The sequence below is a fragment of the Nannobrachium achirus genome (assembly GCF_963921795.1).
Source record: "Nannobrachium achirus genome assembly, chromosome: 12".
Lineage (NCBI taxonomy): Eukaryota > Metazoa > Chordata > Actinopteri > Myctophiformes > Myctophidae > Nannobrachium > Nannobrachium achirus.
The window spans coordinates 34,918,740-34,944,990 of record NC_137832.1 but is presented as its reverse complement, the minus strand read 5'-3'; the positions used below and the strand labels follow the sequence as shown (position 1 = coordinate 34,944,990).

Below are 26,251 nucleotides of genomic sequence, written 5' to 3'. Positions count from 1 at the left end.
CTCGCTCTTAAAGGCAGTAATAGGAGAAAATTGGTTCTTGAAATTGAATTGAAAAAAGTGGTCTCTTTTCAGTGCAGGATAATGCCTCAGAATACATTTGGTGTGGAGCAAATGGAGAATAATGGAGGGTAGTTACACGATTGTCTTTCATTTTACAAAGAGGGGGAGACACTGTGGAGGCATCCCCCTATAAGACTAGACTTTGGTCTCTATCAGCGCTGTGTGCCCCCTTCCTCTCCCCTAAACCACTATCCTTTAACAAATGGGTTGTGAGGGAGGGCTTGTTGTGAAATTAGTATCCTCACAGAGAGGGCATAGAGAAAGGATTTGAGCCTGTGAATAGCCAGTAATGAGCTCAAAGTGCTAGTGTGTTTGGGCCAGGCATGCCTGTGTGTGAGAGAGGAAATGGCACGGAGAGTGGGCTTTTTCTCATGCACCTGGCAAGAAAAAGAGTGGCCCTCTCTTTCCATCTGTGGTGTGTGCGTGCGCGCGAGTGTGCGTATATGTGTGTGTCTGTGCATGTTTGGCCTCACTGCACTATATATTATGACATTAACTAGGCCTACACATTCTAAGAGGACGTTTTCATTTAACTTTTAAGTTAGCCGTAGTCTGGCTAACGCCAACTGTGTAGTACAGCGCCAACAAGCTGTACATGTACTCTGTCCAGATTACCATATAACCAGACTAGATAACCGTTCTTCTCAAACAAATGCAGAGTAATACAAATCATAGGGGTTTTGTGGCAGATTAGGTTTACTGTATGTCACAGTCACATAATTTGCTATGATGAGAAAATATATAAAACTTTGGTCCAATGTAGAGCTTATCGTGACATTTATTTATTTATTATGAGAGGCGTCCAAAATAATTAGCGTTTGAGGTTAATAATGCTTTGACTTTGTAAAAATGGCTTCCAATGTCCTTTGAAATTCAAAGGCACTACAAAATAGTGTAATTATTTTTTTCCCCATTTTGTTATTATTCTCCACCCCAGCCCTTTATGGTCCCATCAGAACTCTGTGCCATTTGTAATGGTTGGTATGATAGAGGTGTTTCAATTGTGATTCTTTTCTTGGCGGTTGGGGTATCTTTCTTTTTAAACTAGAGGTTTGGGCCCTCACACCTATGTCGCACTGCTGTGCTGATCCAACCAATATGGCTGAGTCATGGGGGCTTAGTCAGAGTACCTGTGGTACCCGCCTGTCTGTGTCCCTTTTGTGCCCACATAGCCTCGTTCCTAGCCTTACTCATCTGAGACTGTGAAGAGAAAAGCCTGGTCACTACCTAATGCAGAGAGTGTCTACAGGGGCGGGACTTCCGTCGTATGTATTTCCCCTGGAAACTATCTTTTTCAACCAATCACGACACTTGTTTCATTCACAGAGAACGGTGGGCATACTGATGTCACCAGTATATGCCCATATATGGGTAAGCCCATTTTTTGTGGCTGATGTCATGATGACACATTGGAGACAACACATTCCATATTTGGGCGTAGTTGCATTGGGAACTCCTTATATGGTTATGGCTGAGTCAGAGTGACTTCAGAGGTCTGCCATCCTTGCTGGCCCGTGAACCGTTCCTACATCTGGCTTTGTCTGTTTGTGCTTGTATGTCCCACACTTGGCTCATTGGCCTAGCTTCGCAGGACGCTTAATGAAATTAAATCATAAAGCACCGCTCACTTCACACTGGGTGCGATTTTTAATATAGGATTTATGTTTGTAAAAGATTTTTGTATTCCATTCTAGATGAGCGAGAGATGGTGCTGGGACTTTATGGACTGCCAGTCATTTAACTTCTAATCATTGTAATTGCTTTCATTCTTATTAAAATTATAATCTATAAAACTAAGTAATGGACTGATGGCAGGTGGCTAAATGTTCATTTAGTGATTCACCGAGAAAATAAATAACAGGGGACATGCCTCAGACAGGCACATGAGAAATCATTTTTCAATAATCTGCCACGCATCACGGCAGGAGACACCGGCGCTGACAGCCGAGATGAAATATTCGCCTGTGCTCTTTGTTTTTATATGGGAGGAGACTGGCTCAGATGAAAATGATAGTGTTTCATATCAATGCATTCTGGACATGAGACACAAACACACACAGACAGAGGTTAAAAGCAACAATGTTTCATACAGAGACAGCAAACTAAACATGGACATGTGGTGCTCTTTTATGCAGTGTGTGTGTGTGTCTGCTAAGTTAACTAAATTGGCAATAGAAGTGCTTATCATTATCACAGAAGGAACATATTCTTTGTCTTAAAGACTTGTTATAGCTGCTCTAATTTTGACAAGGAACTCATAATCAGTCATCACTGTGCTATGTGACACTGTTATGTTCCTGATGAATGATATGTCCCATCATACCCAGAGTAATTGAGCTGGGACTTGAAACTGTCGGACACACTTTAGACAGTCAGCATGCATGGGTGTCACCAAATTTGGTTTTAATTTACTGTTTAACTATGGGTCCTGTCCCTTTGCTATGGCTCTGTCTGATGGGGCCTTTCTTTTCTTTTCATTTTTTTTGTGGAGAGGACGCAGGCGGCACCACCATCGCTGTTCTCCCAGAGTGAAGGGGGCTGTGGGGTGGGAAGGGGGGAGAGGGTGTAGAGCCAGAGATTTATGGCCTAGGGGGAGATTGATTAGTGCCGTCACTAGCCCTGATGTACGGTTGGCACTCTCTCCCTCCCAACCCATCAGCATTTGCTCATACACACACACACACACACACACACTCACACACACACACACACACACACACACACACACACACACACACACACACACAGTGGCACCCGGTACGTCGCACACAGCTACACATATATCCAGATACCTCACGGTCCCTCAGGCCCTTGGTGACAGTCCCCCAGAGCTGTCGCATGTTAAGTTGCAGCAGACAGACTGCTGTTTTCTCAACATTACCATTTTTTTTGCTGTCCATAGATAACGCCATCAATCACCACACATACACGCTACCCCGAAAGGAATGTGCCTTGGTGTTTGTAGTTTCTGTGTGTGTGTGTGTGTGTGTGTGTGTGTGTGTGTGTGTGTGTGTGTGTGTGTGTGTGTGTGTGTGTGTGTGTGTGTGTGTGTGTGTGTGTATGCACTCATGACCACGTGCGTGGTGTCTCGAGGGCGGTCTCATGGATCGCAGATGAGGCTGAACGGATGTGTGGATATGCTGTTTGACACTGCAGAGTTAGCTGGTTGGCCTGAGCCCCTGGACAAGTGTGAACTGTGCAGGTGTGTGTTTATCATTCAGCACGGCGAGCACGCAGAGCTGTGTGAGGCTGGCAGCTGTGGGCCTACTTCCCCAATTAAGTTGTGGGTGAGGATTGCGGCTCTTCCCAGCCCAGAGCACAGCCCCTGACTGCTTACGGGACAGACGTGCCCGTGCCTTCTTGTAATCTCCCTTAATGCACTCACACTCTATCTCTCTCGCTCTCTCTCTTTCTCCTGTAGGTTGGCCGCAGCGCTCCCTTTGGCTGTAGTACTGTGCCCACCTCGCCATGTTGGCCTGTCTGCAGAGGAGGCAAAACCCTCCACCCCAGCATCCAGTGTGCGTCAGCAAGACCCTGGAGCCGCCGCAAGCCCTTGGAAGAAAATGTGAGTTCCCCCCTGAGTGGAAGACGGGTGATGGGTGAAGTTGTCTAAAAGTAGTGGAGGAATCAGAGAGGCCACTGTTTATTTCTGTTGCATTCAAGCTTGACGATTATACTGAACAATGGCAACGGACAACCAACCTGGACTGTGAATTATGTCGATGGAAAATGGACTTTCAACTTACTGTTGTTCGCCGTTATACACCGTAAAATCTGGAGTGTACATTTAGCCCTTACAAATCCTTTTTTTAACGCACTCTGAATTAAATGAGCACTCTGGATTTGAATGTGCATTCACTCCTTGCAACTCAGAGGAATTCTAAACAGTTTAATTCGCTCTGCACTTAGACCTCGGATTGCCATCTTGTTTGGCTACTCATTGTGGAGCGGGTGTACGATTGGGAAAGGGGGGCTGTTTAGCTGTGCTGATTGTGCAGTCGTGGCAACAGGGCTGAACAGACACTGTTTAACGTGCCTCGCTGGCCCTGGGTGACCCTGAGGGTCTGTAAACATTTACAGTGTCTGGCCCCGGCCGTGCTGGCCGCCTGTAAAGCATGACAGCTGCTCTGTTTGCCTCCCAGAGCACCTCCCCTCGGTCCACGCACAGAACGGTTCAAGGGACGAAGTTGACAGAAACTATGCTTTGGAACCGGTGAAAACCGTCTCCTCTGACCAACAGCCTTGGGATTAAAATAAAGCAGTCAGTAGGCAGTCAGGAATCTGTACGTTGAGTTTTTCCCTAATTTCCTTGAGGCCGTGGGATTAGCCGTTAACAGAGAGGGTCTGTTTTCAGACACGAGAGAGAGAGAGATTGAGAGAGAGAGAGAGGTCTGTTCCCCTTATAGAATGCTCCAGGAGTCCTTTGTTTACATGGCAGGCCTGCTAGCTACCTCAAGCCGATTAAAAGGGGATGGTGATGGAGAGCAGGAGAGCACTAACCTAGCAGTTTCTACCTCAGCTTAGAGAGGCTTAGCAGGAATAGCAGGCTGTGTTCCTCTGCATCACTGGGACACTGGATCAGTTCTGTACCCGACACAGTGGGGCTATAAGGGGAGGAACTGAAGCTCTGGCTGTGGTCTTGCTTCTAAGCAACTCACTGGCCAATTAGCTACTCCTCAATTCCCATAGGCTCCTACTATCAGGGGTGGAGGCAAAGGGTTACTGGGTAATGTTACCGGCTGCACTTACAGTACAGTAGATTGTGTCATTTTTTTTTTTTTTTTTACTAGTGTATATGTGGAGGTGTATATCGGACTGTCGGGCAGAAACCTTGTATCTCAGTTTCAAGTTTGTATGTTTTTTTCACCAAGTAAAGCCCTGCTTCATCTACAAGGCTGTTGCACAAAAGTAGTGAAAACAGCCGATCTACAAGCGTGGTGCGAGGCGTTGTGTGCTTGTAGATCTGCTATTTTCACTAGTTTAGTTCATTTTTAAAACAATAAATACAAATCGAAAGGTTTTGGACATACAAGGTTTCCACCCGACACCGACGATATGTGAGTTTGTGTGCACGTGAGCAACTGTTTGTGTGAGAGAGAGAGGGAAGGATGGAAGGAAGTACGGTATGGAGAGAGAGGCAGATGGATAAACAGAGCTCAGAGTGCATTTGGAAGGGGTAGCTCTACAGTGGAGTGGGGTTCAGCTAGGTTCACTAATGAGGTTTCAGGGAGAGGAAGTGAAAGGGAGCACGGTGAGGAACTGTGTGAAATGGAATTACAGATGGCAAAGATGGAGAGAGCCAGAGAGAGAAATAGAGGGAGTCCTCAATGGTCGTCTTAATCGATTCCCTCCTTCCAATTTCTACAGGATTAGCCCACTTCCTCTCAGGGCACTTTTATTGAGGCGCAGCCAGAGGGAGTCAGGGCTTGAATCAATAGAGAAAAAGAACAGTCTCTCCTTGGCCTCCCCCTTCAGTGACCCCCCCGACGCTCTCTCCCTCCCCACCTCCCTCTCTCTATCTCACTGACACTCTCTCCCCATGTCTTTCTCACCACCTGTTAAACCCTTTGATTGAAAGATTACCACAGCGCCTAACTTGAGGTTCATAATGAGTGTGTTGGAGCATAATGGCCTCCTTTCTGTCCCCATGGAGGTGAAAGTGTAGGATTTCATCTTTGTGTGCAGCCTTTGGCCTCAATGAGACGATTGTTCAGCCAGGCCCAGACGGGGTGCGGAAAGGCAGATGTTGGCTTTGGCCCGGTGGAAGAGAGTGGGCATGCTCATCTCACCATGCTGAGCAGGTCCCCGTGATTGATCAGTCGTGGCCCAGTTTGCAAGACAAGACAGGAGGGGGTTGTGGGTAAGGTGACCTGGGCTCTCAGAGGGAGTCTGAAAAGCAGAATACGCCTCACAAGGAGAGAGAGAGAGGGAGAGGGAGAAACGAGAGGGAGAAAAGCATGTGGAGATTACGAGGTAGTGCCGAAGAGGTGAGCTGTGTCATTTGCATCTGCTGTCCTTTGCACAAAGTGGAGAAGAGTGTGTGTGTGTGTGTGTGTGTGTGTGTGTGTGTGTGTGTGTGTGTGTGTGTGTGTGTGTGTGTGTGTGTGTGTGTGTGTGTGTGTGTGTGTGTGTGTGTGTGTGTTGGGGGGGGGCTGGGGCAGGGTATCTGGGATGAGAGTGTGAGGAGGGGGGCATGAGGGTATTAGAAAAAGCCCCTGCATGCAGATGCCGACAGGCTGCACAGTTCATTGATGCGACTCCCATTAAAAATCCCTCATACCCTCAATAAAAAAGGACTTAACTGGCTCTACCATCAGCTGGAAGCGTTCAGATCGGCTCGCCAGACAATCAATTTCCCCCGAGCGCACAGAGCTTAGCGGGAGAAACGAGAGGCGGAGAGCGGGATGTTTCCATTATCACAGCCCCTCGCTCTGTCTGGCTAGGCTGGAGGTGGGGGTGGGGGAGCAAGGGGGGAGTAGGGAAGAGAAATGAGTGGAGAGGCACAGGGAGATGAGGAAAGACAGACAAGTAGAGAAGAGAGAGGGAGGGAGGGAGGGTGGGAGAGGAGCTGGCTTTTCAAAAAGCCATTGACCGCCTGCCCTTAAAAATATCATATTGGATTAGCCTCACAGGGGCGGCCTTTTCATATATTTTTTTCTCCGGCCATGGAATTAAAAAGGAGTGCAGCGCATTACTTGAATTATAAATCATAGCCACTTGCTTTCAGTGTGTCCAAATTCTCCACATACAGTATGTGGCTCCACTCTCCAGTGCCAGCCCCTGTCATTTTTAATTAAATCCCCCCTTATGGGTGACATTTGTAGCATGCCCCCCCTCCTTCGCACTCCCCGCCACATCTCCCTAACGCTGCCCTAGATGGAGACATGAAAGGCGGAGATGGCAGTGGAGCCAAGGCCTCTCATTGTGCAGGGGCACAACGTCCAGTCACATGAGAGAGACAAACCCTGCAGTGGTGGGATGGATGCCACTGACCGTGGCCGCCCGTCAGCCACTCCTAGCCGTCCTCCCGACCCCTCTCTCCCCCTCAGTCGCCGCCGCCAGGATTGGACTCAAGTAGCGATGGGACGATACGCGATATTATCGTTTATCGTGGTAAAAAAACACTCACAATAATCGTATCGTGGAGATTTAATTTGTCGTGATATCGTCCTCCGTCATGCACTGGGATCCAATTCACCTTTTATTTGACGAGCTGCATATCCGGTACCACTTAAACCCTCTATAATTGTGGGCTCGCCGAAGGCGAGAACACTATGTTATCCTCATTATTTATAGAGTGAGTTCCGCCGCATATTTCCGCCGCAGACAGTTGGCATATTTCTGCCAACTTTTTGTGCCGCAGACAGTTGAAAGGCAGAGCCACTAGCCAATGAGGTGGCATGACTGTATTTGAGTCTAAAAGACTCAAATACAAGTGGTGTTAGCTGGAGTATCGGTTGAGCTTCACATGACAGTTAGCATGCTGCAGAATATAGTCACGAGCGAGCCCACACTGTTTCGTAGGAACATATTTCTAATTGGTAAAAGGTACTTATAATATACATAGTCGATATAGTCTTTTTCACTGTATCAAATGTCTTTGCCAAAAAATAGCCGATCTACAAGCTCACAACGCGTCACAACGTGACACGTTGTGAGCTTGTAGATCTGCTATTTTTAGAGCTATTTGTAGAGCTTGTAGAGCTTGTAGATCTGCTATTTTTTGGGCAAATGTTCCGCCTCAGGATAATGGATTTTGATTACCATGATAATATCGTAAATCGCGATTTCTTTTGGCACAATAATCGTGATATGACATTTTCATATCGTCCTATCCCTAGACTCAAGTTCCCGGGAGCAGGAGTGAATATAATGTCCCCGCTCCTCCCGAGGACGGGGAGGTGTGGCAATGGAGAGTAACACTGACATGGCTGGACAGAGAGGGGCAGCAGGCCCCACTGCTCCGTAGAGTGTACATCACTCCCTCCCAGGCCTAGACAGCAATTATTGTGCCACATGTCAACTGGAGAATAACAGGTCCAGAAGCCCTCTGCTGACAGGGAATCTGCAGTATTTACAGTATATTCCCCAATTATACACTAGACTTTAATTTGTAAATTGTATTTGTCACTCCACAGTTACAGTATATTGGTTGCAGGCGAGATAGATGGATGCTGCACAAGGATGGCACGGCTAATGCCCTAATGTTCCTTATCCTGTCGTAGGTCATGTAGTCGTTAGCTATGCACGTCACTACCACTCCTGCATCTTCTTCTCTCTGATTGGATCAGACTTCTGGTCCAATCTGGGTTTTCCCATCATTCCTCTGACTAACCCAAGCAAGACCTGGTGGCAACACGCACAAACACACAAACGCACATATCGTCGTTGTCGGGTGGAAACCTCGTACCACATTTGAAATGTGTAAGTTCTTTCGCAAAGTAAAGCCCTGCTTCATCATACAAGGCCGTCGCACAAAAGTAGTGAAAACAGCAGATCTACAAGCACACAACGCCTCGCACCGCGAGGCGTTGTGTGCTTGTAGATCTGCTGTTTTCACTAGTTTAAATCATTTTTTAAATGATAAAATGCCAAACGAACGGTTTTGGACATACAAGGTTTTCACACGACAGCGACGATATACAAGCAAGTGCATGCAACACAGCAATTATGTTGGTCTTTTTGCCTTTATTGATCGTACAGTCGGTAGACAGGAGACAGGGAGAGAGATGGGGGAGTGACACGCAGCAAAGGCCGTCGGGATCGGGACTCGAACCAGGCATCAGAGCCTAGTATGTGGTGTGCGCCCCAGAGGTAAAATTCACATTCAGGATTTTCCCCCTAAGACTCTGTGACACTATATGCAGCGGGCCTGGGGTGCCAATCAGGCAGGTGTAGATGAGAAAAGGCCCGAGAGAGCGAGCCTCGATATCCCAGGTTCACGCCGCGTCAGGCCAAGTTCTGCCCTCTGCCAGCCTGATGGACAGAGACAACCCGGCCATGTCACACACAGCCCCGGGACATGACACGGGGTTCACCTGGGGATTGTAGCTTTCCTAATAGCCCTGTGACTCTGCGGGCAGAGTTGCTGGAGCCATTAGTTTGCTCTCTGAGCCTCTCCTCCTAAGCCATGGAGGATGTGTGTGTGTGTGTGGGGGGGGGGGGGGGGGGGGGTTCAGGTAATGACCTCCAGGCTACTGCTTCTCTACCGTTGCCTAAAAGCCGGTGTGAGACTTGACAATAGAATTAGCCTTCCATATCAAATTGCAGTGCGGCTTTTCTCCGATATGGAGAAAAGGGGGGAGGTGACGTCTCCTGTAGAATATTTAAATGTGGTCACAAGTGGCAGCAGAAATAACAGCCTTTACCCTGATTGTGGAAGAGAGGAATAAAGTGGAACTGTGGGGGTGGAGGTAGAGAGAGATGTAGAGAGAGAGAGAGCGAGTGTGTGGGGGGGGAAGACCCATGGGTGTCGCATCAAATTCTGGGCCCTGGGTACAAGGATTCACTCACAAAATCTCACATTTTGTGAGTGAATCGTATTGAAAAATAGCAGATATACAAGCTCATATTGTGGCACCGAGTGCCGCGCTGCGAGCTTGTAGATCTGCTATTTTTGAAAAATCAAGAACATTTGTGCAAGTCTTTGAATATCTCAAATTTTAAAGGTTTTTTGAAAAACCTACAGTATGTTTCAATGTCAGTGGTGCTCAAACCTTTTCATGTGAAGGACCCCCAAAATGATATGTATTTGGCCACGGACCCCCATCTAAAAATATTTCGTTCCAGGGACCCCCCAGAAGCAAAATTTGAGTAACAAATGTTCGCTTAAAAAATACATAAATTCAGAGATTTGCACACATTTTCACGACTTTTCAAAAATAGCAGATCTACAAGCTCGCAGCGCGGCACTCGGTGCCGCGCTGTGAGCTTGTATATCTGCTATTTTTCAATAGCTAAAGTATAAAATAATCGAGGCCCCCTCCACCTTGGGCCCTAGTAACCCAGTCCCACTTTCCCCCCCTTGTGAGTGACGCCCCTGGGCAGACCCACAGAGGAGCTGCATGCACTTGACCTTTTTCCACTGATTGAACTTCCTCATTTCAAGCTCCCATTTGGAATTCCAAAGAGTGCCCACGGAGGCTGTCATTATTCCACAGTGTGTAATAGGGAAATAGAGGTCACAAAGTGTTTTTTTTTCCTTCTTTTAATGGTTTAAGATGATTGACAGCTGTTCAGGTCTAGCACTTCATGACCTGGACCGCTGCTCCTGCATTCTCTTTGTCACAGTTACCCAGGTTTAGGTCAGCCTTCTCACTTCGCACTTTGACATGCTGCAAAAAATGATTAGCCCGAGTTTGCTGTTAAAAGGTGTTTTTTTTTATAGAGACAGAATCCCATTGTGTCAGCCTTACCTCGAGCCTGCAACATTCACAGCCTATTTTGTCATGCCAGTGTCACAGTGCTGGCACACAGAGGATCATATCCGGCTGGTGGTGTCCCACAGTGTTATGCCTTCCCTCTGCCCTCTGCCGTCTGCTTTGAATGTGGGGGGTGGAGCATTCTTATTGCCTCGGGAGCGGAGCGCTAGGAAGAGGGGCCCTGCTTTAGTTTTTGTCTCAGTGGGACTTGGGTTGAAATGCAGGTTCCAGGTTCCAAAGCCTCCAAGCTGGCATTTGGGCGTCCCAGGTGCAGGGCAACAGTGCCCGCTCTCGCTGCCTGCCAGAGAGCAGGGGGGGGTGGGGGTGGGGGGGCAGGGAGTGTCCCTGGCCCCCGCTGTCCCTCAGGAAATGACACACTGCTTGTGCCATCTCAGAGCGGAGCCCACAGCGGGCTCACAGTGAGGGGCATTCAGGAGGTGTCACACGTTCCTGGCAGGATTGTTAACAGCACTGCATAGAGTGGTCTCTTTATTACAGACTTTAAAAAAAAAGAAAAGTATGCAATATGCAGACTATAACAAAATGTAACGGTTTAAAACAAAAACAAGTGGTACAATTAGGTTTATTTCAAGCACGAACGTGACATTCGGGCAACACACATAAGCTTTTCAAAACATAATTCAATGAAAGTCAGCCTCCTCTAATACAGGTAGATTGGCGATCCTGACTGGAAAAGCATGTGCGTATGATGAGAGCAAATTGGCCAAGGCACAATCGTTCCGGTGGGACCTTTAACTGCAATTAGTGTAGTTATTTTATCTGACAAGGACCATCTTTACTGCATAAAAGGGGTGTTTGTATTGCAGGTACAGTATGTGGCTTGAGTGCATTGTTTCCATCTTAGGTTTCAGAATTGTGTCAAACGTGTGAAATGTTTTTTTGTTTTTTTGTTTTTTGCTGACCCTGTCTGTCAGTTCTTGCTCAGTGAACCCCAAGGCAAATTACACTGCACCTCTGAGCCTTAAAAACAGACTTTTGAAGTAGAAAATACAGGTTGGTGTGATCCAGCCCAGGACCTACAAGTGTAAACCAATATGGACAGTAGAATATGCATGCATGTCCATTCTGTTCCCCAGTCTCACATTTCATTGAGTCATTCTATCTTTTAATGCAATTGTTCTCAACCTTTGTTGAGCACTGGACCACCAGCATATTTCGAATAATCCTCACCCTACCTCCCACAACAATATATCAGTAGGCTATAAGAAGGTATAACACAATAACATTTTCATTTTTTTTTTAATATACATTCAACAAAGGTACAATATTGAGCGGTGTTACCCGCTCCAATACATGGCTGTGTCTGTATTTTCTTTTTTACATTTTAAACCAGTGGTTCTCAAAGCGGATTTCAGGGATTCTCTAGGTTCCTTTATGGGGGTCTAAATTGACCCTTACAGGTCTGTAACTCTGACAATGGTTCCATCTGTACACTGTCAGAGTTAAGGGATGTAAAAGTTTGTTTTAAACCATTTTCCCATGGCCTCAGCCTGTAATTATACCATGGACCACTAGTGGTCTGTAGACCGCTCATTTAGTCCTAATTCATTTTATCACATGAACCATAGTGTACATATTCTTTAATCTTGGCATAATAGGCGAACATTCGCCAATCTAAAAGCTTACAGATCTACAAGCTTGTATCTGCTATTTTCGCTATTAATGCACAATGAAGTAGGGCTCACGTGGATAATGTCTTCATTTAGTCAGTCAATCTTTTGTACATCTTTAGAAAATTGGCCTATGTTTCATGTATTACAATCAGTCTTTTGGGGTTACTCTCCTCTCTTTTACTCTCCTCTCCTCTTGTTGGCATGTGTAGTGCAGCGGAGAAGCTTGTTGTCTGTGCAGTGTTAAATATTAATTGGGAATCAGTGGAGGACTTGTCTCCTAAATGATAGAACAGAAGGGCCCAGGCTTGCCTCAGGCAGCCTGCAGGCATCTTTCCTCTTCCATTTACCTGCAGGTCTGCGCACCAGCGCTTCCTCCAGTCTGACAGGCCTGCCCATGCGCCCCGGGTCTCCCCTCCCTCCCTCTCTCTTTCCTTCTGCTGTTCTCACTGCTCTGGTTCCTCTCTTATCTCTGTATGCTCCTACAATCTCTACCTCTCAGGTCCTCTACCCCCTTTGTGTGTGTGTGTGTGTGTGTGTGCGTCTGTGTGTGTGCCTTATGCGTCTGCACGAATGTGTTTGCCGCCGGCTCTCGGCTCCGCTTGTAGACTTGTGAGGAAGTAGCCCAGCAGTGTGACACAGTCTCTTAAGACAGCCATGACAGGGAGAGTCCCAGCATAAATATCTCAGGTCAGGAGTTCTGCTTGTTTTATTTTTGTTGCCATGTGTTTTTTTTCCCTCCGCAGCTTCATGTGTCCCACGTCTCCCTCGCGTCCTCTCCCATTTGACTCTCTGTTTCCTCTTCCTGGAGTCTCTGCAGGGCTGCTTGCCCCCAGAGTGAGTCTTGCTCCACAGCCTCTCCCCTTTGTTCCTCTCTATCAGCACTGTCATCTGGAGAGGTGTGTTGAGACAAAACAACTGGCAGAGTTGGGCTTGTTGGTGCAGCAGTGCGCTCTGACCTGCGGACAGCCCCTCTGGACGGGGCCAGGGTTAATTAGGCTCCAAAGGCTTTTGTTTTGGAAATGAAACCAGCCTGGGTCCGTGTTGTGTTTTGGGCTCTCAGTTATTTTGCACTGGACCACAGCCCCTTAGAAAGGCCTGTGTGAGGGCATATTGTGGTGTGTGTGTGCGTGCGTGTGTTGTGTGGGTGGGTGTAGGGATGGGTGTTAACACAAAATCCAAAAGCCTCGAGGGGGAGAGGAGGCAGGAGAGAGGCAGGGATATATGGAGGAGAGTGCAAGGGGGTGTGGCTGACTCTGATGCCATAGGAATGAGTTCACAGGCTTCTGAGCACAGGCCTAATCGCACATGACAATATCGGCTGGTGTGCCAGTCGCAACGCATAACCGGGCCGCCGCTTGTGCTGACTCGGTTATTTGCTGATAAAGCTCTGCTTTCTAGACCATGCTGTGTGCACAATGAGGGTGGCCCAGGCAGGCCCGCAGGCAGGCTCGTCATAGTGGGTCCACAGAGGGCCCATGTGCCCCTGTCTATAAAGAACCATGCACTGTACCACCCCGGGGCCCCTCGGCCAGACTTGATTATTAACCAGAGAACAGCCGTGTGATGAATATGGTCAATCTTTTTTCCATTTCTAATCTATTATGTTGGCCATGCAGGGCCATAAATTATTACAAATGGAAAGAGCCTCGTGAAGCTCATGCTTGAAATGAGGTCGTGGCTGTGGGCTCTATTCAGTTCAGTGTGTGATTTTCAGGGTTATTTTTTATTTCTTTATTTATTTCTGTTGAAATGCCATTTCTGGCTGTCATGGGAACAAACACACTGCCGGCTTATTCTGTGTGACAGTTTTGTTTGTGGGGAGTTTGCGTGTATTGTGGGGTAAACATGTTGCCCCACTTTCCCTGTTTGTGTGGTGCGTGACTGTCCTGCGATAGGCCTGACATGGCTGCTGACTGGCCTGCATTCCTCTGTGGCTCAAAGCGGGCCCTGCTTAGCCACCCACTGGTGTTGTTCTTGCTGGCCAAGCAGGGCCAGTCAGCCCTATCGTCTGTAATTAACACGTACATTAACTTCATCTCTCTTCCGTTTGATTCTCCTCCAAACATACCACACTTTGTTACAAGAACAGAACACTGAGCTGAACGGCCCCCGGAGAAATGAAACGAGACAGGACAAAATAATGTGCTTTAACATCGGTAAAATGTATCACTTTTGTTTTGTTATTTGAGTTTGGTGTTATCATCTCATCTACCTCTAACGCTGATGATGATGCTAGCGATGCTATGTAGGGACAACTGGTCTGTTGTGGTGGTGTCAGTGGTGTTAATGGGGCAGGAATGCAGGACGTGTGCTTTCCCACGCTGTTGGTTTTCCTCTGCTCGGCGCGTCAGAGACAAGGCTCTGGGCAGGCTAGGCTCGCCTAATGCAGCCAGAGCACAGACAAATGGAAAGTGACACTTGTGTGTGTAGAATGGTATTTGTGGTGACGCTTTGACTACAGATAATAAAGTGTTCGCCCTGAGGTGATTTTGCCCGGCAAGCACCCCCAATGAAACTCACTTACTCTGAGAGGGAGACAGAGGAGACGGAGGAGGGTAAAGCAAGAGAATAGTACAGAGAATATAAAAAGAAATATAAAAGGGAGCCAGGGAGGTAAAGTGTAGGGAAGGAAGGAGAGGGCAAAGAGAGACAAAGCAGAAACTAAATCTATAGAGCTGCTCAGGAAAAAACATTGTCAGTCAAAAGATTTATATATCAATGGCCTTTTGATTAAGAGAATGGCCTGTTTGTGTGGCGCATTGTCGTTTTATGGAGAAGTTAAAAGAAAACCTCAGTGGAGGTTATGTTCTTTTACCCCACCTAGTCTATTATTAGCTTTTGTATCTACTCATGGTTCCATTAAAACCACTTTCAACCTAATGTCCCTTTATATTATCTTCCTTATTGCACCAGAACGCATGAATTGGACATGAATCAACAGTAGGCCTATTTCTTCAGTCATAAATTACATGATTTGACGTACTCGTTGGTGACATTGAGCTTTTACACATACAAAGCTTAACTTATCATCAGGGATTTTGGCGATGTATGGCTGACAATACGGAAGGAAGAAGTAGAGGTCACATTCATGGTGTGTGTGTGTGTGTGTGTGTGTGTGTGTGTGTGTGTGTGTGTGTGTGTGTGTGTGTGTGTGTGTGTGTGTGTGTGTGTGTGTGTGTGTGTGTGTGTGTGTGTGTGTGCGCGTGCGTGCGCGTGTGTGTGTGAGTGTGTGTGTGTGTGTGTGTGTGTGTGTGTGTGTGCGCGCAAACTTGTGTGCACGTGTGTGTGTGTGTGTGTGTGTGTGTGTGTGTGTGTGTGTGTGTGTGTGTGTGTGTGCGCGTGTGCGTGTTTGTGTGCGTGTGTGTGTGTGTGCGCGTGTGCACGAGACATGCCATGTGTACAGAGGGGTCCTTCAGGATCAATCAATTCTCAGTAATTTCCCCTACAGCCCATAAAAGGCAGGTCTGTCTGGAAGGAGCATGAGGTTGCCACATCAAACCACCTAATTAATTTTCATGGTTGATTCAGTAACATCTGGTTTTAGAGATAAATTCTAACGAGAAAATGTGAACACAACAGTACCATAGCTATATAACATTTTTATATTTCTTTGCAGAAACCCTTTTATAGTAGAAACCCAATTAGGATTTTTAATCACGTTTGTCCATTATCATGAGGTACACAAATGTTCACGATACATATCTTTGAAACTAAATCAAACTGGCTTTAATCAAACATTGTTCAGACATATAGTGGAAACAGACACTGTTTATGTTTTCTTTTCTTTCTTTTCTTTTTACCCTGCTACATCTTAGCCATTATCTGTAACTGCTGCCCTTATCTCATTCCCAGCACACACTGTATTAACCATACACATACTATTCCACCAGAGGGTAGCTAAAAGGACCTTGTACTTCAGGCTTCAACTTTGTGGCGATGAACTAGACCAAATTAGGCTCTCAATTTTGTATTTCTTCTTTCTGCTTAGGCAGGAAATAGATTGATTAAATCTTAGATGAGATTTGCTTTAATGAAATAAAAGATTAGATTTGGGAGTCATGTCCAAGCAAGGTATTTTTTTTTATCTCGTATTGTAATGGCTAAATCCATTTTTGACATTGTGCCATGTCTGTGTGGCTGTGATGGATCAGTGTGCAGATTGCAGAAAGCCTTTAACACTCATTTTCATCTCCATTTGTGAAACATGATGGTGCTTAAAAATCCAATCTGTGATTGCAGTATGTCGCCCCCTGTAGGAACACTTGCTGTCCACCATTGAGTTTATTGACATAGTGATTTACTGGATTAAAGACATTTTCACTCAGAAATGTAATATTGATACTGAGATCTCTGTACAAGGACTTAGAACCCCAGAACATGACTATTCTATGTCTTTTGTGGCAATAGTTTTTTAGATGTGTATGGTTTGCAAACAAAAATAATTTGTATTCATTCCATTTACCATTCTCATCATAAGTATGTATGTATGTGAAGCAATCTAAACTCCATGCCTCTCTGGAGAACACTGAGAGACGTGAGGTGAGCCGTAGATTTCCATCATCTACAGACATTTGTTTGATGAATATGATGACACAGGCAACAGTGAACCAAATATGGCAATCGCAGTTAGATTTTTATCTTTGCAATTATAGATAACATATCCTGCCTCCCAAATTGCCTCCAATCTTTCTTGCGTGTAGCGTGTTGTCATTCAGGAAATCAACCTTGAGATGGACTGTGGGAAATGAGGGTTCCTAAAGATGGGATTTCTGTTGTCAGGCTAGCAGCGGGGTTCTCATTTCCCCCCACGTGCACTTGAATTGATTAGTGCTCTGGCTTAGGGCATATTCAACATGTCTGCCCCCTACAAGGCTGCTCTATTCTGTTGATCACTGGCTCGTACACGTGTTTTCTCTGCTCTCTCTGCTCTCTCTCTCTCTCCTCAGGAAGCTCCTGTGGGGCACTGAAGCTTTGATTGACTGGCGGCCTAGTCTGCAGGACACCTCTATTATTATCATTTCTACCTCAGCGGAGGGGGGGGGGGTCACTGTCCAGGGGGTCTAGCCGACAGCCCCTGCTTTGTGTGCCCAATAGTCAATTAGAGGCAGCTCACCGCCGGAGATGAGTGGGATGCAGGGTTAATTGCACAGGACCAAACAGCTGGCTCTATCAGGGCCAATTGTGTTTGCAGCAGTTGTCACGACAATTGAGGCCTGGCTGTAATCGCTGACTAATCAGCCCTGTGCCAGATGACACCTCCATTAGCACAAGGCAGGTATTGTTCAGGACGCAAAGCTGCCTCTGGCTTCCCCCCGCCTGCGCGTCCTTTTACAGCCCTCCTTTTGTCCCGGCATGCTAACGGAGGTGGGGAGAGGATGTCATAGACCCCGATCCTATCTGCAGAGAACTCAACAATGGGCACAGGTCAAGGGTTCCATCCATGGAACAATAACTTCAAATCTGTCCATTCTGAACTGCAGTGCATTTAACAAGTCAAAACTTTTTCCAAAGTGAGCGATTCAGGCATGACGGATTTGGAGACCATTCCATGCAGCCATTAATAATTAATTTAAATGGCTTCATAACAATGAGGTGGAAAGGGCAAAGTGTCAGTCAGTGGAGAATAGATTGAATATGCAGAAAGATTATTAGGAAAGGAAAGATTAGCATGGCTTGGCATAGATTCTCAGTGGTCTTCAGAGGCTTCTAGGGACACACAGTGGCTAACGTCCTCTGTGGGCTTGTTGGCTGCTGACTGCTCATGCACATTTGACAGGGGCTTGTCTCTGGAGAAAATGCTACCAGTGATCCTGGCCGAAGTTGCACTGTGGCTGACCTCTTGTTTTCTCTCTCATCTCTTTGGGAATCTCTGCTCCTGTTGTTACCCCAGACAGCTCTGTTTGTTTGGCCAAAGTTAATGTGTGTTATGTGCTCATTGTTCTGTGAAAACATAATTGCAGTGCGACCAAAATGGTCTCCCCTGTACTTTAAAAGAGCATTTCTGTTTCTTCTGCTGTTTCCTCTGTGTGTAGTAGGCCATCGGAAAGGATCAAAGCATGGATATAGGCTTGCCGTAGTGAGAAAACTCTTGAGGGCTTTTTTGATGTGTTGGGAGTTGCACTGGATTCACTAATAATAAGTAGAAATTTCTCCAAGCTGCTCATAATTTTAGAACACTTGCACACGCTAATAAATGGGAGCAAGGGCATTTCAGGCAGTTCTCTCTGGCTTTTCCCTCTGCATATTCATTTAAACCTCTAATTAAAATGCAAAGCATTCTCATGCTCCTCTGGATTTGATACTGCACTCTCACACAGCCTCTGACTCCATATCTCCTCTCTTTCTCTCTCCACTATCTCTCTCCCTCACCTAACTCCCTGCTCTCATGCTCGCGCTGTCTGCTTCAGCTTCATGTGATCAACACAATTTGACCTCTCACTTGGAAGAAGTGCACCGAATTTAATGGATTTTTTTTTACAGTCTAATCTAACCACTTCCCTCTTTATTGCTGTTTTCTACCCAGTGGACCTAATCTTTACCAGCCCCCCCTCCCCACCCCCACCTATTACGCCCTCACACCAAGGAAATTAGTTCATCAGAATTCAAAATGTACTGCTGGCTAATTAAAGGAGTGTTAATTGAGTGTTCAGAATTGAGTACCCCCCCCCCTCCAAACACACACACACACGCACACACACGCACACACGCATACACACACTGTCACTGCGACAGCACAGGGTACACCAAGGACGACTCGCTCTGGGAGCTTCCTGCCAATCAAAAATGGGAGAGACAGGAGAGGCCCCGTCCCCCCAGTGAAATGGGATTTCTAGATCATATCATGGCCTTCTGCAGCTCCGTCCAGCTCCACGCTGCCATGTTATCCGACCCTCGCCAGCGCTATCTCGCTCTGAGCACCGGAGAGTGCAAACAGCGCACACAGATACCCTCTCTCTCGCTAGGTGCATCGTGCTAATGAGGGGTGGCATTTAGAGATGTGCCGCTCTGACACATGGGCATTGTGTGCCAGGCACTAGGTGATTAAGGACGAAGGTCAGCCCATTAATTGCCTCCCTGCCATCTCCGCTCCCTGGCGTGTGATCCCTCAGAACTGATGCATGCATTGCCTCGGCTTTTATCCTCCTCCCTCTTGGCAATTCAATCGTGCGCTCGATTGGTTTGTTTACATTGCTCTCACGTGGAAGTTAAGGTGTTTCTTCCCCCACTTCTTCCTCCTTTATGTGTGTGTGTGTGTGTGTATATATATATATATATATAGGCCTATATATATATATATATATATATATATATATATATATATATATAGTCGTTGTCGGGTGGAAACCTTGTATGTCCAAAACCGTTTGTTTTGTATTTATCATTTTAAAAAGGATTTAAACTAGTGAAAACAGCAGATCTACAAATACACAACGTTGTCTGTTTTCACTACTTTTGTGCGACAGCCTTGCATGATGAAGCAGGGCTTTACTTTGCGAAAGAAATTACAAATTTGAAACTTGGAGACACAAGGTTTCTGCCCGACAGTGATGATACTGTATACACCCACAGACACACACACACACAACGTATATGTAAACCGTGTTGGTCCAGGTTCCCCTGTTCAGTTAATCTGTTTCATGTGTGCACGTGAGAGCACGGCGCCACCTCCCGCTCTCAGGAAGGGAGAAAGCGTATTCTTCTATCCCCAGGGGGAATAATTAATCCTTACAAGGCTGTCGCATGTCGAAATGAAGCGAGTGTGAAGCATTTAGCCCAGGAGGCATTGCAGGCTGTCGCCTGCACTGGCACCTGTTGTTGTCCCTGCCCTACATTTCATGAGAGAACGCCGAACGGAGGATAACAACATGTGAAATACACGTCTGCAGCTGGAGGTCTTTCTCTCTCTCTCTCTGTGTGTGTGCGTGCGTGCATGCGTGCGTGCGTGTACAAATACATCCAAATAGACCCGTAAGTTTCCTTTTGGTTACATTTGTACACTCTCTGAGTTACACATGGGTAAATTGACATAGGATCTTACTTTGCATTATGTGTGTATTCTTGTGTATGCAGTATGCACGTTAGTGTTTTTGTTGTCGTTGTTTATCTACGTTTGCACGTGCAACCACATAGGAGCGTATGTGTGTGTACTGTGTATATCGTCACTGTCGGGCAGAAACCACGTATCTCCAAGTTTCAAATGTGTACGTTTTTGGTGAAGTTAAGCCCTGCTTCATCATACAAGATGTCGCACAAAACTAGTGAAAATAGCAGATCTACAAGCACACAATGCCTCGCGGTGAGAGGCGTTGTGTGCTTGTAGATCGACTATTTTCTCTATTTTAAATAGTTTTTTTAATAATAACAAAAAAAAAGGAAGGTTTTGGACATACAAGGTTTCCACCTTGACAACAGCGATGTGTACTGTATATGTGCCGGAAGCCCACAGCCCTGTAAAGAGGTGAGGGATCACATGGAGGAGGAGGAGGCAGAGCCGAGTGCCTCGCAGGATGTTTATCAGCGAGCACCATCTGTACACTGCTTCTCATGACTGTGATCTAGTGCAGCCTGCGCCAATCAGTCACACAACACCAGCAGCCTAAGAAGAGCACCTCTCCTTTAACCTCCCCTGTCCTCACTGATCCCGCAGTGAGAAGGCCACGCACGTCAAGCGCACAGTTGTGTGAGTGTGTGAGCAGGGGTGTCGTGTCGCAGCAAATTCTGGGCCCTGGGTACTTTTTAACTATTTTTTTAAATCGCGAAAATGTGTAATGTACAAGTCTTTGAATATTTCAAATCCCTCTAAGGTTTTTTGAAAACCCTGTGTTTCTATGTCAGTGGTGCTCAAATTTGTTCATGTGAAGGACCCCCAAAATGATATGTATTTGGCCACGGACCCCATCTCAAAATATTTAGTTCCAAGGACCCCCCCAGAAGCAAAGTTTGAGTTATAAATTTTCACTTAAAAAAATACATATATTCAAAGATTTGCACACATTTTCACGACTTTTCAAAAATAGCAGATCTACAAGCTTGCGGGCACGGCACTCGGTGCCATGCTGTGAGCTTGTACAGTATATCTGTAGTATAAAAGAATTCCAGGCCCCTCCACCTTGGGCCCTAGTAACTCAGTCCCACTTTCCGCCCCTTGTGACGCCACTGTGTGTGTGAGTGAGTGTGTGTTTGTGCGACTAGATCACTAGATGTGCTTGAGAGTGAACGACGGACTGCCCTAGTTTGTGGTCATACTTGCCAGTATATTACCGTAATCAACTTTGCCATAAAATGTATACCGTGGAACTTAAAAAAAAGAAGAGGAAGCTGGAATCAGAAGCATCCAGATGCTCATTTGCCTCCTCCTCCACCTCTGCTTCCTTTATGCCTGTGGGTTCTAATAACCGGAAGCCTTTGTGGAGCTGAGATGGGTTTTGTGGGCCTGAAAGGCCTCTAATCCCTGTGGCCTGTGAAGTGTGAAACCCTTTGATGCCAGGTTGGTGTGCCAAAGGCTCTGCCTATTGACAAACAAGGGCCAAGCTGGGAAAGACGGTAGCAAGAGGGCTCTCGCCGCTATACAGAAGAAATGCAGGCTCAGGCGTGGAAAATATGGACTCAGTCAGTGAGAAGGAATAGAATTAGCCACCCTTTAATGAATTTCCTGGCTGTTTTTATAGTTTTTTTCCCCTCATGTGGCAGTAATTAGGTGGAATGATGGGCATATTGCAGCTGGGGGGGTAGGGGTGGCAGGGTGTAGGCCCTTGATATGCCAAAGCCGAGTATCTCCTCATTTAGACCATGTGATGATCAAAGATGTTTTTTTGCCCTCATGTAAAAGAGATCAGAAAAAATGCTGGCGTTCCATTTGCATGTGGACCAGCAGTGTGCTTTGAAATGAGCATGTTTTTCTCTTCAGAGCAAATGAAATAAGTCTTCTGTCAGTTTCCCCACTGCCAGTCACAACATCAAAGCAAATGGCACTGCTGTTGATAAGCAGTGCTTCGCCTCAGTGCACTTGGTTAGATCTGAGATAGGCCAGCCTGGCCATTTCAGTCTATCCCTTTTGGATGGTACCAGGTCCATTCACTCTCATTAAAAATAAGTCATTAAAGCTAAGTCTGATTTTTACATGAAAGGGATCGGTTTTCATTTAAAATGAAGTGAAATATTGTATTTCTGTTTTGGACCTCCAACTGCTTTCCCTTTATTCACACAATATGTAGGATGGACCAAATAGACTGCTATAAAATGGTCTTCCTTTAAATTCTGCTTTGGGAAATTCAAAGTCACAAATATGATGGTTCCCTGTTCTGCTTTAAACTTGCAATTTATTTCTTTTATGATATGGATCTTGTAGATTTCATCATTTTCACAGTTGGAGGCTCATTGGATTGTAGAAAGGAACTCCCCATGCTATCTGTAATGACTGCTTGGCTGTGGAGTGTCTTTAAAATGACTTTGTGATCGGGAAGGAAATGGAGTGAGTCCTACTCTCAGCCTGTACCCTGCAGACTCCTCAGGTCGCCAGGACATTTGCTGACTGCACTGCTATGGCAGTTAATTTTTTGCATGTTTTGTTAGCTTTTGCATAAAAATGTCATTTTTGAATGGGTTGCAAGTCATTTGTGGCAGTTGATATATTGCTTGTAAATTGAGTTCTTTCCCCAACCCCCACTTTTTTGTTGCACTGAACTAAGTAGCCATGAAATTGCCTGAATAATGTCGTTTAAATCCAATCTCGGCACGGCCCCTCACCTCCATGCCCTGCCCCCCAAACACTGACACATGGTGGGCTTTTTAGAAATTGCCATTTTCTTGTGTGCCACCTTTATTCACCATAGCTGTGCCGTGGCTTGAGTAAAAGCCATTGCTAGTTTGACCTTCCTTGTATGCTTTTGAAATTAATTTTAGGCTCTGATATAGTTTTATATCCCTCCCTGCAGTATGATAATTTATATTGAAACACAGTCTCGGATATGGTTCTTCCAGCTTGAGATAAGGATGGTACTTGCCCTTAGTGTTCACCATCAGGTCATATTTTGGTTGGGTGTTGAAAAGCTCTTATTGACTACACAGGAGTCTTTTCTGTTGAGTTAACACTTCTGTGTAGTTAAAAATAAATTAAGCCGACATATACTCTTATAAATATTCTCTGTTACTGCAGGACCAAGACAAAAGTTGGGTAGTTGAACATTTGGGAAAACAGAGTGAGAGGTGAAGGACTTGATTTACCATATCTTGAAACAAATTATGTTTTAAATGTCATGCTGGATAAATCAAGCCCTTCTCAATTTTCAATCATATTTGACCAATTCTACTTATAATACTCTTAACACACTTGACTAGGCTCTATTCTATGTAGTTCAGCTTTAAACCAGGCTAGTAATTCCCTATAGTTGGTTAATTGGGTTTTTGTGAGGGTCTCTACTGCATGTACTCCTGGGTTGAATAAATGTGGAAATTGTGTGGCCAAGGGTAAGACCCAGTAAGTGATACTACTTATAAGTCTCAAATGTGCCACTGCAATTAAACAAGCTTTTATCCCCCTCCCCTTCCTCTCTCCTTGCCTGGTATCCAAGGCTAACCCAATTCGATGCTAAAGAGAGTCCGAATTAATTTCACAAAGCACTGATTTAACAGTGCCTTAGGTGCCAGGCTTCTGCAGAATGAGTTTTTAAAAAGATCCATTTGTCTAGGGATGAACTTCCACGGGAGGGTGTGAAAATGAGGTGAAAAGAGAGCTCTGAAATGGAGGAGGGGAGCGGTGGAACATGAGTGAATGTCAGTCCTGATTTATAATCTGACCCTCTGGTTGGCGCTTGACATTCTGCAATGTGCTGTTTACATGTTGTTTTATTCACATGGCAGCGTATGCTGTGTTTTCAATTCTGGAGCCCCTTTAAATATTACATTCTGCTTTAGAGGTGCTCATGCAGTTTGAGTGGTTATTATGAGTGATTGATTTAACTCTTTAGCTGATAAAAGCCCTGCATTACCTACAGTGTATGCTATAGCTTTCTCTTCACACCTAACAATCTATGAGTTATTGAATCCTTTGCCTGACTCATGATTTTTCCCCCTTTCTTATATTGCAGGTGACTTGGTGACCCCCATGCATTCCCCCCGCTATCCTACTGTGGCAGAGCTTGACGCCTACGCCCAGAAGACCGCCAACAACCCTTTGTCCATCAAGATCTTCCCCACTAACATCAGGGTCCCGCAGCACAAGCACCTTAACCGGACTGTGAATGGATATGACACCACAGGCCAGCGTTATAGCCCCTACCCACACATCCACACAGGGGGCTACAACCAGGGCTTGCTCGCCATTCTCAAATCCTCAGCGTCGTCAACAACTTCCACCTTCGGCCCCTCAAAGGGTGTTCTCAAGAACTCAGAAGGCAGACGGACTAAGCTCTCCCCAGCCCACATAGCTGTAGCCCCGTACCCGCCCCCTAGTAGTAGCACTTTAGCCAATGGCCACGGGCAAATTGTATACCACACTGGGCCCTCGAAGCCCCCAGAAGGCTCTGGGCTCTCAGTCCCCCCTAACGTCACTGTAGCTGGCTCGGTGATTCCTGTCACGGGGGGGCGAGGTCTGGCCTTGCCGCCGCAATCCAACCTCCCCTCCATCCAGAGCATCATCTACCAGATCAACCAGCACTGCCAAGCCCAGGCTCTGCAGCAGGTGTGCCAGGGGGCTGCCACTGTGCCCCCCAACTCTAGCCCCTCTAAGCAGGGCACAGCTGTCATGGGGGTCTCCTCAAACTCCTCAGGCGGGGCCTATGTGACAGGCATGGTTCCCCAGGCGAACCTGGTGTATACAGGGGCAGGGCTGCCAGCTCCGAGTGCAGAGGCGATGAAAGCTGGGGTTTACCCAGATAGCATGGACTACATCCTTTGGCAGAAGCAGCAGCAGCAGCATCAACAACAACAACAACAACAACATCAACAACATCAACAACATAATCATCATCACCATCATCATCAACAGCAGCAGCAGCAGGCCGTGCTCCGTATGTACAGCGGAGGCAGCGGAGGGGGCGGGGCAATCAGTAAGTCGCCTGAAACCTGTGTTCCAGCGGGGGGGATTATAGCAGGGCAAGTCTCCTCCTCGTCCTCCAGACCTTATCACTTAACAGCGAGTGCCAGTGGAGGAGGAGGCGGCCTGGACAAGGTCAGCTCCTCCCCTTTGAACTGTGTGGGAATGCACGGCAACTTCTCAGTGGGTCAGTACTTTGCCCCGCCTTGGAACAGTGTCCTGGTGACCCCTGACAGTGACTGCTACAATCCCCAAGAGCTGTTGGGGACCTCCGCGGGAGGGCCAGCCACGGGGCACAGGGAGATGGGTTACCCCCATCACCATCACCATTACCACCATCACCACCACCCGGCTATAGACAGCGGAGGAGGCCTGTGCTGCAGCCTGCCTAGCAAGAGTATGTGCAACACCGCTGTGCTGAGCAGCAGCCTGCAGTCTCTGGAGTACCTGATCAACGACATCCACCCGCCTTGCATCAAGGAGCAGATGCTGGGGAAAGGCTATGAGACTGTGTCTGTGCCACGTCTTTTGGACCACCAGCACGCACACATTCGCCTCCCCGTTTACAGATAAGAGGGGAACAAATCCGGAGAGGAGAGGGAAAATGAATAAATAAATAAAACATTGACATCAAGTTGTGAGCGAAATCAGAGTGAAAAGGACAGAGTGAAAGAGGGGATTTTTGTTTTAGTTTTTTTTTCTTTGTTTTCGGGTACAGATCTGTTGAGATTGTCACTGCTTTAACTAGCGTGGTTGTTGAGAGGAGAGCATCAACTGTGCTCTGTGTGTGTGTGTGTGTGTGTGTGTGTGTGTGTGTGTGTGTGTGTGTGTGTGTGTGTGTGTGTGTGTGTGTGTGTGTGTGTGTGTGTGTGTGTGTGTGTGTGTGTGTGTGTGTGTGTGTGTGTGTGTGTGTGTGTGTGTGTGTGTGTGTGTGAGAGAGTCCTGGGTTTGGCGGCCTTTGAGGCAGGCGGAGGGAATCCCAGAGCTTGAAGGTGGGAGTGAATTACCAGTGGGGGAGAAAAGGGATTTCAAGATTCTCCAGATGTTCCATTGTGTGGTTTGCCAATAGGAATTTTGGATTGATTATTATTATTTTTTTTTTC

General features: G+C 46.5%; 1 protein-coding gene across 1 annotated transcript in view; it reads left to right on the top strand.

The window, feature by feature from the left end:
* Positions 1-25,721, top strand: part of fam222aa (family with sequence similarity 222 member Aa) — a gene marked incomplete at its 3' end in the record, with an annotated part of 50,460 nt that extends 24,739 nt beyond the window's left edge. Inside the window, exons 2-3 of the mRNA XM_080739542.1 lie at positions 3,482-3,625; positions 24,202-25,721. Coding sequence (XP_080595668.1) covers positions 3,529-3,625; positions 24,202-25,721 — 1,617 coding nt within the window. The 5' untranslated portion in view covers positions 3,482-3,528. The remainder of the gene's footprint in view (positions 1-3,481; positions 3,626-24,201) is intronic.
* Positions 25,722-26,251: the final 530 nt, after the last annotated feature.